The sequence below is a fragment of the Apodemus sylvaticus genome, chromosome 2 (genome assembly GCF_947179515.1).
Source record: "Apodemus sylvaticus chromosome 2, mApoSyl1.1, whole genome shotgun sequence".
Classification (NCBI taxonomy): domain Eukaryota; kingdom Metazoa; phylum Chordata; class Mammalia; order Rodentia; family Muridae; genus Apodemus; species Apodemus sylvaticus.
In genome coordinates this window covers 166,644,376-166,657,516 of record NC_067473.1, presented here as the reverse complement: position 1 = coordinate 166,657,516, position 13,141 = coordinate 166,644,376, and the positions used below count along the sequence as shown (strand labels likewise).

General features: G+C 38.7%; 1 protein-coding gene across 27 annotated transcripts in view; it reads left to right on the top strand.

Moving 5' to 3' along the window:
- LOC127679301 (killer cell lectin-like receptor 5) overlaps positions 1 to 13,141 on the top strand; it is a 403,713-nt gene that overhangs the window by 44,142 nt on the left and 346,430 nt on the right. For 2 of the 27 annotated variants that reach the window (XM_052175065.1, XM_052175063.1), the window contains exon 6: positions 21 to 124. The exons of 21 other annotated variants lie outside the window; for them this stretch is intronic. In XM_052175065.1, coding sequence (XP_052031025.1) covers positions 21 to 124 — 104 coding nt within the window. Of the gene's footprint in view, positions 1 to 20; positions 125 to 5,989; positions 6,131 to 6,209; positions 6,444 to 13,141 lie in introns of those variants that run through there. 4 more of the 27 variants (XM_052175057.1, XM_052175056.1, XM_052175053.1 and 1 more) reach the window with 3 other exon arrangements.

Sequence of the window (13,141 nt, the reverse complement as noted above, 5' to 3'; positions counted from 1 at the left end):
GTGTGTTGTTTCCTTTACAGAAGTTTCTTCAGCTCCTGGTTATTCCAAACAGTTACTGGGTTGGATTGTCATATGATAATAAAATAAAGAACTGGACATGGATTGACAATGGCCCATCTAAACTGTGAGTTTCCAGAATCCTGCAGACTCTAACACTTGTGTGGGATTGGGAGGATTGTGTGCAAAGGCCTTTCTCTACTTTCACATGGCTTTCCTCATTTTCTGTGAGCTCATGGATAAAGACAATTTTCATAATGAAGTCTCTGAGTAGTAGTGTTACAAAGTGGTGATGTTCAAGGAACTGACAGAAAGTGGCTTAAGATGCACATGGTGCAAACAAGTCAACAACTTGTGATTGTGTAAAATGACTGAATGATGATGGTAGACTCATTGAGCCTGAGTCTCTCAGACACTCATGTGACATTTTCTACTCTTGTAAGTTTATATAATTGTTGGTTATTCATAAATATAAGAACATGTTTATATACATATACATATGTATGCCTAGTCTGACTTGGTTATAATCCTCCTAATTTATCCTCCCAAAAGGTGATGTTAGAAGCTTGGCCTGCCTTTCCTAGTGCCTTATTTTTTAGTCTATATTTTCAATTAACATTTCCAAAGTCTATGCTTGTGGCACTTACTGCACCATCTTGCAGAGATTGCAGTTGTTGCATTCAACGGATTCAGTGAATCATCATGTTTCAGTGAAGTCATATTGTCTCTGGCAACAGGGGAGTAAGAAGGACAATCACAATCCCACCCCTCTTCTGTGACTGAATTGCAAACATACCCTTTCCTCTTGAAAAAAGAGCTATGCAACATGTTGTCCTGTGTGCCATGTATCACATTTTCCTTTTTTCCCCTTGTTTTTGGAAAGAGTATCAGAGGAAATCAACTTTAATATAAAATTATCTCTCTGGAATATGGGAAAACTAAGTTAACATTCTAATGAAAATTTAACAGTGCAGAGCATGTGAAGAGTTGTGTTGTGATCAAAAGTACATTTTATTTTTCATTTTTATTTCATTTATGTTTTGTTTCATGTACATACATGTGCATGTGCATTTCACCACATGTGTATACCTAGAGGGCAATTATGGAGTAATCCCTTTCCTACTTTGTGGGGTCTGAAGTCTGAAATCAAGTTGTCAGGTATGGTGGGCCATGTTACTGGTACAAGACCTTTTTTTCCTGAGTGCTGAGGAAATTAACAAATTTATTGATACACTTATGATTAACTCCCTATTCTGTTCATTTTGGTTAATAAAGCTTCTTTTAAACCACTGTCCTAAATCAATAGATGCTTCAAGCTTATATAATGGCCCATTATTATTTTTATAATGATTTCACAGTAATGGAATCACTGCATAAGGCATAGGAAGTACATTTTTCAGTTTCACATATATACTGATGACTATGGCAAAACACACATCTGTGTCTGTGAAAAGAGAGTAAAAAATGCCCTGATTCAGTGTGACATGTTAAGGAATGTAAAGCAGAACATTTTTTCATATTTGTTCATTTCCTGTGTTGATTTATTACTACTTAGTGACCAAATGTTTTAACCACAGGTCTCAGTCCACTATGCAAATAGGGTGATGAGTGTGGCAAGGGAAGAAATGCTCTTCTGAAATCTGTCTTAACACAGCAGAAGACCTCTTTCTTCCTGGTACACAGAACAGCTTTGTCTGTAGAGTGGATGCAATGCTCCATGCCCTGATGTATCTCTCTTTATTTCCCAAATGACACAGAAACAAATACACAATCCTGATAAATAGTACACACTTTGTCATCACAAGGATCAACCATTTCAAAATCCCACTTTTCTGACAGCTCAGTTAAGAACTAGGATGTAGTTGTGTGTTTCTATTTGTTAGTTGGTTGGTTAACTTTTGTTACTTTTGGCACATAGGAGAATTTATGTCTTTAGAAGGCATTTATCTTTGCTGAATAAATGTTTAGAATTGATGAATCGTTGCCTGACTGGTTCAGGAAACTCATACAAACTTCCACAATCTCCACATGTCCTCATTCACTCTCTATCTCTCTTGGATCCATTTGATGAAAGCTGAAATCTCATAGATATAGTATGTGTGCACTACAGAGTATGATTCTGTCTTAGGAAGCCTGATAATAATGATGATAATAAGCTGTCCAGAACAGAAATATATTCCCTGGAAAAGCAATTTCTTTTATAGCATCATTCTAAATCTCAAGAAATTCAGAATGGACCTATCAATATGTTTTAATTCCTAACACATATTCATAATTGTCAGTTTTCTGGACCATGTCACTGTTGATATTTCTTCAGAGTCAGGATCATACAGTGCATTCATTTATAATGTCCTTTGGTTCTGAAGCAGTGTGTCTCATTGTTTGTTTGACAATTAAATTTAAAAATTCAAGTCTTGACGTTGGGGTCTGCATGTAAATGCACCAGTGGAGTACATGAGAAATATCAATTTTAACAAATATGTATCTATTTTCAAGCACCATTTTGCAAGCAAGTTTTATGAGAATCTTGTAGCTGTATTTGGGTATGCAGCTCTGTGGCCGTGATCAGCTTTGGATGCAGGCTGTTCTGGCTGTCTACTCCTCGCTGGCTGCTGGGTGTATAGCTGGCTTCCTGCACCACTTGGAGATGGCACACTGTGGCTGAGGCTGTTCCTGATCTGGAGGTGGAAACCAGAAGGCTCTTGCCAAAGGCCTTGGGACTGGACACTCTGATCTGCAGGGCTGTTCTCACCTGTGCAAGCTCCCTCCTTCTGCATTGACATGTGAACATAAAGTGCATTTCTAAATTTTGACAATTATGATTTTTTTACAATTAGAAAAGCTGTAGTTTCCACTTATATGCAAGTCACTTTGTGACCATACATGTTATTTCTTTATGTTATTTATCTTTTGTGAATAGCTGGTGTCTCCTAGGAACCTCTTTTTTGCTCATGTTTGATATACATATCTCATGGGTGACTAAAACACTTAGTTAATCTTAATGTACATTACTTGTTCTGTCTTTGCCCTACAAGCTACTTGGTTTAATTTATCTTCCTTCTTTTAACATTCCTAAATTTAGTAAATTGAATATTCCATTTCTCCTCATCCTAAATCCAAAATTCACAGAGTGTTTTATTTTCCTAAAGAGTCATCCTAGGTCCCATGTGGTTTAAGAGGATTTAATTCTCTTTCTCTCCTTTGACATATTTTCATGAAGCCAGACTAGCCTCAAATTCCTACATATTGAATTTTATCCCTGAACTGTTATCCACCATCTTCATCTTCTCAAAACTGGGATGATGGATTGTGTCCCACTAGGCCTAGCTGGATTTATTATTGTGGATTTTCATTTTCAGTGCATTATTTAGTCAGCTTCATCTATTAGGGGAAAAAACTAGCAATAGTACTTCGCTGACCATCTGAGGTTTGTTCCAGCTCCAGCTAATACCTCAACCTGAGAGTAAATCTCCTTTCTGTTGATTTATACAAGAGGATCTTTATTAATTGTCACTTATTATATAATTCCATTTTCATTTCGTATTTTGCAATGTAACCCAGCTGGCAGAAAATGCACAGTTCTCCTGCTTTGGTGGTAATTTGCTCTGTGTTCAAATTTACTGTTTTATTTAGTTGCAATTTTTTGGTTGTTTTTCAAGACAGGTTTTCTCTGTGTAGCCCTGGCTGTCATGGATCTCACATGTAAACCAGGCTGGACTCAAACTTAGAAATCTGTCTGCCTCTGCCTGCCAAGTTCTGGGATTAATGGTGTGTGCCACCACTGCTTGGCTGCTGCATTTTTTTAAAAAACAAAGTGTAGCTGTGGCCTCTATTATAACATCCTGCTGAAATCAGAGTTCTGTTGCATACAAGGAATTCAGTAGATTACCATGTTTCTGTGAAGACTCTTTAGCTATGGGGTGGGAAGGAAGAATGGGAAACACTCCATAACATTAGTTACAAGCCCTCATCTGGGACTATATTTCAAATCTCTTTCTCCTAAACACACAAAACACCTTGTTCTGTGTGCCACATACATCTGTTCTACTATTGTCCTAGTATTTTTATTGACAAAATATAAATGTGACAGCAGTTTGAGGTAAAATAGTTCTTAGGAAAAGTTCAAAATCAGATTTACCTGCTTTTCAAAATTTGTGAGTATGTAATGAGTTGTAGAGTTTTGGTGTTTTCAGGAGACCAGTTCGATATAATTTATTTACATTTCAAGTGATTTCCCCTTTTCTAGCCCCCCCCACTCCCCGAAAGTCTCTTAAGCCCCCTTCTCTTTCCCTGTCCTCCCACCCACCCCTTCCCACTTCCCCGTTCTGGTTTTGACGAATACTCTTTCACTGAGTCTTTCCAGAACCAGGGGCCACTCCTCCTTTCTTCTTGTACCTCTTTTGATGTGTGGATTATGTTTTGGGTATTCCAGTTTTCTAGGTTAATAACCACTTATTAGTGAGTGCATACCATGATTCACCTTTTGAGTCTGGGTTACCTCACTTAGTATGATGTTCTCTAGCTCCATCCATTTGCCTAAGAATTTCATGAATTCATTGTTTCTAATGGCTGAATAGTACGCCATTGTGTAGATATACCACATTTTTTGCATCCACTCTTCTGTTGAGGGATACCTGGGTTCTTTCCAGCATCTGGCAATTATAAATAGGGCTGCTATGAACATAGTAGTTCTTTCTAATGAGCCTAGAGAAAAGAAAACATTTTGGTGACAAACTTTAGATAAAGAGTTCTTTATTCTGTATATTTTGGCCAATATAAAATTTTTTTAAATTTTTTATTAGATATCCTCTTTATTTACCTTTCTAATGTTCTTCCCTTTCCTGGATCCTGCCTTGAAAATCCTATAACCCATCTCCCCTCCACCTGTTGCACAATCAACCCAATTCCACTTCCCTGTCCTGGTATTCCCCTACATTGCAGCAACATTGAGTCTTCCCAGGATAAAGGGCCACTTCTCTCTTTGAGGAGCATCCTCAAGGCATCCACAAGGTCATCCTCTGCTGCCTATGTGTCTGGAGCCATGAGTAACTCCATGTGTACTCTTTGGTTCATAGTTTAGTCCCTGGGATCTCTGGGGGTACTGGGTGGCTCATATTGTTGTTCCCCCTATGGCCCTGCAAACTGCTTCAGCTCCTTGGGTCCCTTCTCTAGCTCCTCCATTGGAGACCCTGTGATCAGTTCAATGGTTGTCTGAGAGTTTTACCCTTTGTATTTGTCATTCATTAGCAGAGACTCACAGTTGACAGCTATATCAGGTTCCAGTCAGCAAGCACTTGGGGGCATCCACAATTGTGTCTCGGATTTATAACTGTATATGGGATAGATCCCTAGGTGAGGCAGTCTCTGTATGGTCTTTCCCTCAAACTCTACTCCACACTTTGTCTCTGTATCTCCTTTTGTGGGTATTTCGTTCTACCTTCTAAGAAGGACCAGAGTATCCATACTTCTTCTTGAGCTTCATTTGAGCTGTGAATTGTATGTTGGGTATTACTAGTTTCTGAGCTAATATCCACTTATTAGTGAGTACATACTATGTGTGCTCTTCTGTGATTGGGTTACCTCACTCAGGATCATATTTTCCAGTTCTACCCATTTGCCTAAGAATTTCATGAATTCATTGTTTTTAATAGTTGATTTGTATTCCGTTGTGTAAGTATACCACATTTTCTATATCCATTCCCATGTTGAGGGACATCTGGGTTATTTCCAGCTTCTGGCTATTATAAAAAAAAGTGTACTGTAAACATTGTGAAGCATGTGTCCTTATTATAGGCTGGAGAATCCTCTGGGTATATGCCCAGGAGTGGTATAGTAGGGTCCTCCAGTAGTATTATGTCCAGTTTTCTGAGGAACAGCCAAACTGATTTCCAGAGTGGGTGTACCAGCTTGCAATCATGCATTATTTCAGTCAAATTTCAAAATTAAACATTTGCTTACTCTTCTTTTTGTTCTTCATTTCTTTGAAAATCAGGAAAATCAATTTTAAGCCTGAAGGATGTGTATTTTTATCTAAAGCAAGACTAGAAAATAGTAACTGTCGAAATTCCTACCCCTGTGTTTGTGGAAAGAGAATGGATAAATTCCCTGTATAACTCTCCACCAAGAGCAAAAGGTAAAAATGAATTGTGTCGATCCTTACTTGGTGCCTGTAATAATTTTTGACTCCTAACAAACAACTATTTTGATTACAGAACATAGTCTGCTGTGCAAACATAAAGTCAAAGCTGCAAGAGCATTGAAAATGTTCTCTGGAATCTGACTTGACAGAAGGGAGGCCAACTTCCTTCTTGTTGGAGACAGATCACATCTCCTCTGGTGCATGCACAACCTTTGCCCCAAAGCGTCAAGGATTCTGTTCTTTCTGTTTTGTTAAACTCCTGTAGAACTACATAAATAACCCTAATGAACAGCCTGAGTTTCCATTATTGATAGGATACATTTCCTTAATTGAAAGCACAATTAAGAGATGAAATGTGGCAGATTTTGATTTCTCAAATTAGTTGATTACCATTTTGTTTTCTTTGGTTTTTCCTTTATGTAGAAATTTTTCTCATTGTTATAAACATTTTATTTGTCAATAAAATATAATATCAAGTTTGATGAACAGTTGCAAGGATAGTTCAAGGAAATGCAGAGTATTTTTTACACAAGTTATCAGTTGTACTATATACCCACTTTAATCCCTGTATGATAAGTTCAAGTCTTATAGAAAGGATGGTAATATTTCAAATTTGCTAATGTAGTGGCTTATACTGTGATACTGGCAATTATGAATCTAAGGCATGAATGCTGAAAAATGAATATAACAAGCACATATGTCATAGAACTAAACGATCCAAACAAAATTGAGGTTCAAATGTTCCTCTGTATTTTCCAGGACTAACACTTTATAATACAACTATGCCCAAGTGATTAAACTCAGGAGAGTTAGTATTGATACATTAGCTTCTTCTAATCTAGGTTTGTGCACCTATCCACTGACTGGATGATGCCACTCTCGGTATTTCCAGTATGTTCAGATTCAGGTGCATTCAGTGACGGTGTCATTTTAATGTCCTTTTGTCATGAATGTTTGTTTGTTTGTGTGTGTGTGTGTGTGTGTGTGTGTGTGTGCGTGTGTGTTCTGAGACAGCTTTTCTAAGTGCTATCCTAGCCGTATTGGAAGTCTTTCTGTAGGATTCAGATTCATTTGCCTCTGCCTCCTGAGGACAAAACAGCAACCAACAGATTGGGAAATGATCTTTACCTGTCTTATATTTGATAGAGGGCTAAAAGCCAATACTTACAAAGAACTCAAGAAAATAGACCCTAGAGAATCAAATAACCATATTAAAAATGGAGTACAGAGCTAATCAGAGAATTCTCAACTGAGGAAACTCAAATGGTTGAGAAGCATCTAAAAAATGTTCACCATTCTTAGTTATCAGGGAAATTCAAATAAAAAAGAAACTCTTAGATTCCACCTCACACCAGTCAGAATGGCTAAGATAAAAAACTCAGGTGACAGCAGATGCTGGTGAGAATATGGAGAAAGAGGGACACTCCTCCATTGCTGGTGGGATTTTAGGCTTGTACAACCACTCCGGAAATCAGAATGGCAGTTCCTCAGAAAATTAGAAATATTGCAACCTGAGGACCCAGCTATACCACAGCTGGGCGTATATACAGAAGACCCTTCTAAATGTAATAAAGACACCTGCTCCACTATGTTCCTACCAGCCTCATTTATAATAGCCAGAAGCTGGAAAGAACCCAGATGTTTTTCAACCGAGGAATGTATACAGGAAATGTGGTACATTTATGCAATGGAGTACTACACTGCTATTAAAAACAATGAATTCATGGATTTCTTAGGTAAATGGATGGAACTAGAAAGTGTCATCCTGAATGAGCTAGCCCAATCACAAGGAACACACAGGGTATGCACTCACTGATAAGTGGATATTAGCCCAAAAACACAGAATAAACAAGATATTACTCATAGACTATATGAAGTTCATGAAGAAGGAAGACCAAAGTGGGGGTGCTTTGGTTTTTCTTAGAAAGGGAACAAAACACTCAAAGGAGAAATTTTGGAGATAAAGTTAAGTATAGAGCAGAGACAGAAGGAAAGGCCATCCAGAGACTCTCCTACCTTGGATACATCCTATAAAGAGTTATCAAACCCATACACTATTGTGGATGCCTAGAAATGCTTGCTGAAAGGAACCTGATATGGCTGTCTCTTGAGAGGCCATGCCATAGCCTCACAAATACAAAGGCAGAGGTTAGCAGCCACACAATGGGCTGAGTGTGGGGTCCACAATAGTAGAATTAGTGAAAGGACTAAAGGAGCTAAAGGGGTTTCCAATCTCATAGGAAGAACAAAAATATCAACCAACAAACACCTAGAGTTCGCAGGGACAAAGCCATCAACCAAAGGGTACACATGGTTCCAGCTGTATTTGTAACAGAGGAATGCCTTGTCAGGCATCAATGGGAGGAGAGGTCCTTGGTCCTATGAAGGCTCTGTAGATGCCCCAGAGTAGGAAAATTGAGAGAGGGTAGGTGGCAGTAGGTTGGGTGGAGTAACATCCTCATAGAAGCAGGGGAAGGGAGGATGTGTTAGAGGTTTCCTGAGGGGGGGAGAAAGCAGGAAAGGGAATAACATTTGAAATTTAAATAAAGAATATGTATAAAAAATGGGGGGAAAATAGACCTACCTTGTGAAGGGGCCCTGCTAATCTTTTCTTTACCATTCCAATGTTGAATATGTGTTGCCGAAGCTAGTAAATCTCTTTGCAAATCAATCTGAAAGTTCCTCAGAAAATTGGAAATAGGTCTACCTGAAGACCCAGCTATAGTACTACTGGGTATATACACCAAAACATACTCCAACATATAACAAGGATACACTCTTCACTATGCTTATAGCAGATTTATTTATAATAGCCAGAAACTTTAAAGAACTTAGATATCTGTCAAGAAAGAAATGGATACAGATAGTATCGAACATTTACACAGTGGAGTACTACTCAGCTATCAAAAACAATGACTTCATGAAATTCACAGGCAAATAGATGAAACTAGAAAATATCAACCTGAATGAGGTAACCCAGACAAAAAAAGAACACATGGTATGTATTCACTGATAAGTGGATATTAGCCCCAAAACTCAAATACCCACAATTCAACCTACAGACCACATAGAACTGAAGAAGAAGGATGACCAAAATGTAGAACTTTCAATCCCATATAGAAGGGGGAACAAAATAATCACAGGAGGTTGAGGGAAGGAAAATCTTGGGAGGGAGAGAGAGGAGGTAGAGGGACAGGAGAGGAGTATAGAGGGTCAAGAAATTGAGTAAAAATATATAGCATTACCTAAAAGATGCTCTACCACATCACAAGGAAACATACTTCACTATGTTCATAATGGCTTTATTGGTAATAGCAAAAAAAAAAGAAAGAAAGAAAGAAAAAAGAAACAAAGAAAGAAAGAACTTAGATGCCCCTGTCCGGAAGAATAGATAAACAATAATAAAAATAATAATAATAAAATAATATCTAAACAATTGAATACTATTAAGCCATTAAAAACAAAAACACCACAAAACTTGCAGGGAAATGATTGGAAGTATTCAATATCATCCCAATTGAGGGAACCCTAATGCAGAAAGAGACAATGCTATGTATTCACTTATAAGTGAACAATAATAGCCTTCAAGAACAGGATATCTATGTTGCAATCTAAAGCTTCAAAGAAATTGAATAACAAAGAGGACTCAAGTCAAGATGCTTATATCTCACTCATAAGTGGAAATAAAATATGCATTATAGGTATATGAATAGAGTGAACTAGGTGTGAAAGTGGGTGAAGAAGGGAATAGGGATGGGGATCAAGTGTGGTGGAGATGGTATGTAGTGAAGTGCTGAGAGAAGAAAGGAAATCAAGAGAAGGGATTCTCTGGGAATAGCCTGAGACCTGGGATGGAGGAAGCTCCTGGTGTTTATAGGTTCAACATTGTTGAGACTCCTGGAAGCTAGAGATATGGAGACTGAAGTGGTTGTCTCCTGCAACCAAGTGGGACTTCCAGTGGAAGTTAATGGGCACAAACCTATCCACAATTGCTTTGTCTTAAATTTTGTCCAGCCTACAAGATACACTTGAATTAAGATAGAGCAGAGATAGTAGGAATGGCCAAACAATGACTGCCCCAACTTGGCACGATTCCTTGGGAAAGATCCAAACTCTGATAAGATTGACGATTCTCTCTCATGTATTCAGACTGTGGCCAAGCATAAATCTTAGAAACCCCACAGTCAAGTATTAGACAAGGCTCAGAGAGTCTTGTGGAAGAGAGGGGAATAGGACAGAGGGAGACTGAGAAGTCAAGGACAGCACAGGAATTGCTTCAGAGACAACTGACCTGGACATATGCAGGCTGACAGAGACTGAGACATGAACCAAAGGTCATGCAAGGGCTGGAACTTGGACCTCTACACATTTTTAACAGATGTACAGCATGTTTTCACATAGGTACCCTAAGAATCAGAGAGAAATCTTTTGCTTCTCTGTTGCTTATCCTGGATAAGCTTCCCCAAGGAGGACTGCATTATCTGACTTTAGTGGTAGAGGATGTGTGTGCTGTATTGGAGGTGCCAGGTCTAGTTATGGTTTTTAATGATTTTTTCATTCTTAAATATTAATTTTTATTGGATATTTTACTTATTTATATTTCAAATGTTATTCCATTCCCAGTTTCCCCTTTACAAACCTCCTATTCCAACCCTACAGTCAAATTTTAGATAAGGCTCAGAGAGTTTTGTGAAAAGGGGAATAGATCTGAGGGTGCCCAAGAAGTCAAGGACCACACAGAAATATCTACAGACAAAACTGACCTGGACAAATGGGGGCTCACAGAGACTGAACCACCACCGAAAGATCATGAAAGGGCTGCACCTAGGACCTCTACATATTTTTTAACAGATGTACAGCTTGGTTTTCATATGGGTCATGGATCTCTTTCCCCAAGCTGGACTGCCTTGTCTGTCTTTAGTGATAGAGGATGTGTGTGCTGTTATCAGAAGTGCCAGGTCAGATTATTGTTTTTATGATTTTTTTTATTTTAAAATTTTATTTCATAGGATATTTAATTTATTTACATTTCAAATGCTATTTCATTCCCGGTTTCCCATTTGCAAACCTCCTATTCTATGCCCTCTCTCCCTTACTCCTATGAGGGTGCTCCCCTACTCACACTAAGACCTGCCTCAACATTCTTGCATTCCCCAATGGTGGGGGAATTGATCTCAGGATCAAGGGCTTCCCTTCCCATCATTTCTATATGGCCATCTACTGCTACATATGCAGGTGGAGCAATGGATCCCTCCATGTGTACTTTTTGGTTGGCAGTTTAACCCTTGGGAGCTCTGGGGTATATGGTTGGTTTATATTGTTATTCTTGCTAAGTGGCTATAAATCAATTCAGTTCCTTCAGGCCTTCCCCTAACTCCTCCATTGCTGTCTCAGAGCTCAGTCCCAGGGTTGGCTGTGAGCATCAGCATCTGTACTGGTCAGGCTCTGGCAGAGGCTCTCAGGAGACTGTAGTACCATGCTCCCATCTGTTAGCATTTCTTGGCATCAGCAATAATGTTTGAGTTTGGTGCCTCTATTTGCAATGAATTCTCAGGTGGGGAAGTCGCTGAATGGCCTTTCTTTCAGTCTCTTCTTCACTCATTGTCCCTGTATATCTTTAAGATAGCATCAATTCTGTGTTAAAGTATTTGAGATGGGTGGATGGCCCCATCCCTCAGTCAGAGACTGTGCCTAACTTCTCCATATGGTCTCTACAAGTTATTTCTCCCCTTTGTTGTGTATTTCAGCTAATTTCATACCTTTTGGGTCCTGGGAGCATCTTGCTTTCCTAGCATCTGGGACTTTCTGGTGGCTACTCCCAGTTCCCCATCTCCCACTGCTATATACTTCTGTTCTATTTCCTGATCTTCTGTACATCTCCCAGACTCCTCCCACACCTGATCCAGCTTCCTCTTTTCATCCTCCCTCCTCTCTCACTTCCAAGTGCTTCACTCCTGTGATTATTTTGTTCTTACCCATGGAGGGTTTCCCCTTCTCTTTGGAAATGCAGAAGAGTTAATGGGGGAAAGGGGTATGTAAGGGTGGGAGTGGGAGGAGAGGAGAGAGTGGTGAATAAATAAAATACTGAAAAAAAGAAAAGAAAGAAAAGAAAGAAATGAAAAATAGATAAAGCTGAGCCATGGATCAAGTCAGAAGAAAAGAGTTCCTCTTTATTTCTGCTTTAAACCTTCACCTAAGTTCTTATTCCCTATTCTTTAAAACTCAGGAATGACTTGTGAAATGAAATACTTCCTTCCTTCCTAAGTTTGTTTGGTTCAGAGTCTAGAGTGAAACAGAGAATCACTGAGGGGTGCCATTAATTCTGAATCACTATATGGGGATATGAACCAGAAGACACCAATGAGGGCCATTTCTATTCAAGTTAGTAACCCTAAGACATATATAAGGATTTATTATTTCTGCACATGCTATAGGTTAACAAGAGGTGAATCACAAGGGAGAGTGTAAGACCCGTTTATTTGCTTGGACATCCTGGCTGGGGTCTCAACCCTTGGAGTAGTTCCACAGTCTTTATCTCTTACTCATTGTATATGTGTGTATGTGTTTGCATTTTTGTATGTTTTTATTATTGTTTGTTTTTTCACAAAAATAAAATTAGTAGACAAAACTCAAGAAAATTATAATTTCTCCACATTTTTTACTTCCGTTTTACTACCTGGTCATGTTAGGCCAGTACTTCCTGTTTCATGCAATACTTTGGTAAAAGAAATGGAACTGTAGTGTCAATCAATTCCATTCCATCTAACGTGACTATATCTTTCTTCTTTCTTTCTTTTTTTTATTGAGGATCTTCTTCATTTACATTGCCAATGGTAAAACCTTTCCCAATTTCTCCCTCCCAAAAGCCCCCCTCCCCAACGATTCCCTTCCCCTTCTCCCTCCCCCTGCCCATATGTATATGCCCCTCTTTCAATGCAAATTATGCTCCTTAATAGTTCACAGTTTTCTGTAAATTCAGAGCTCAGTTTTGCAGAGCTTAGAGGA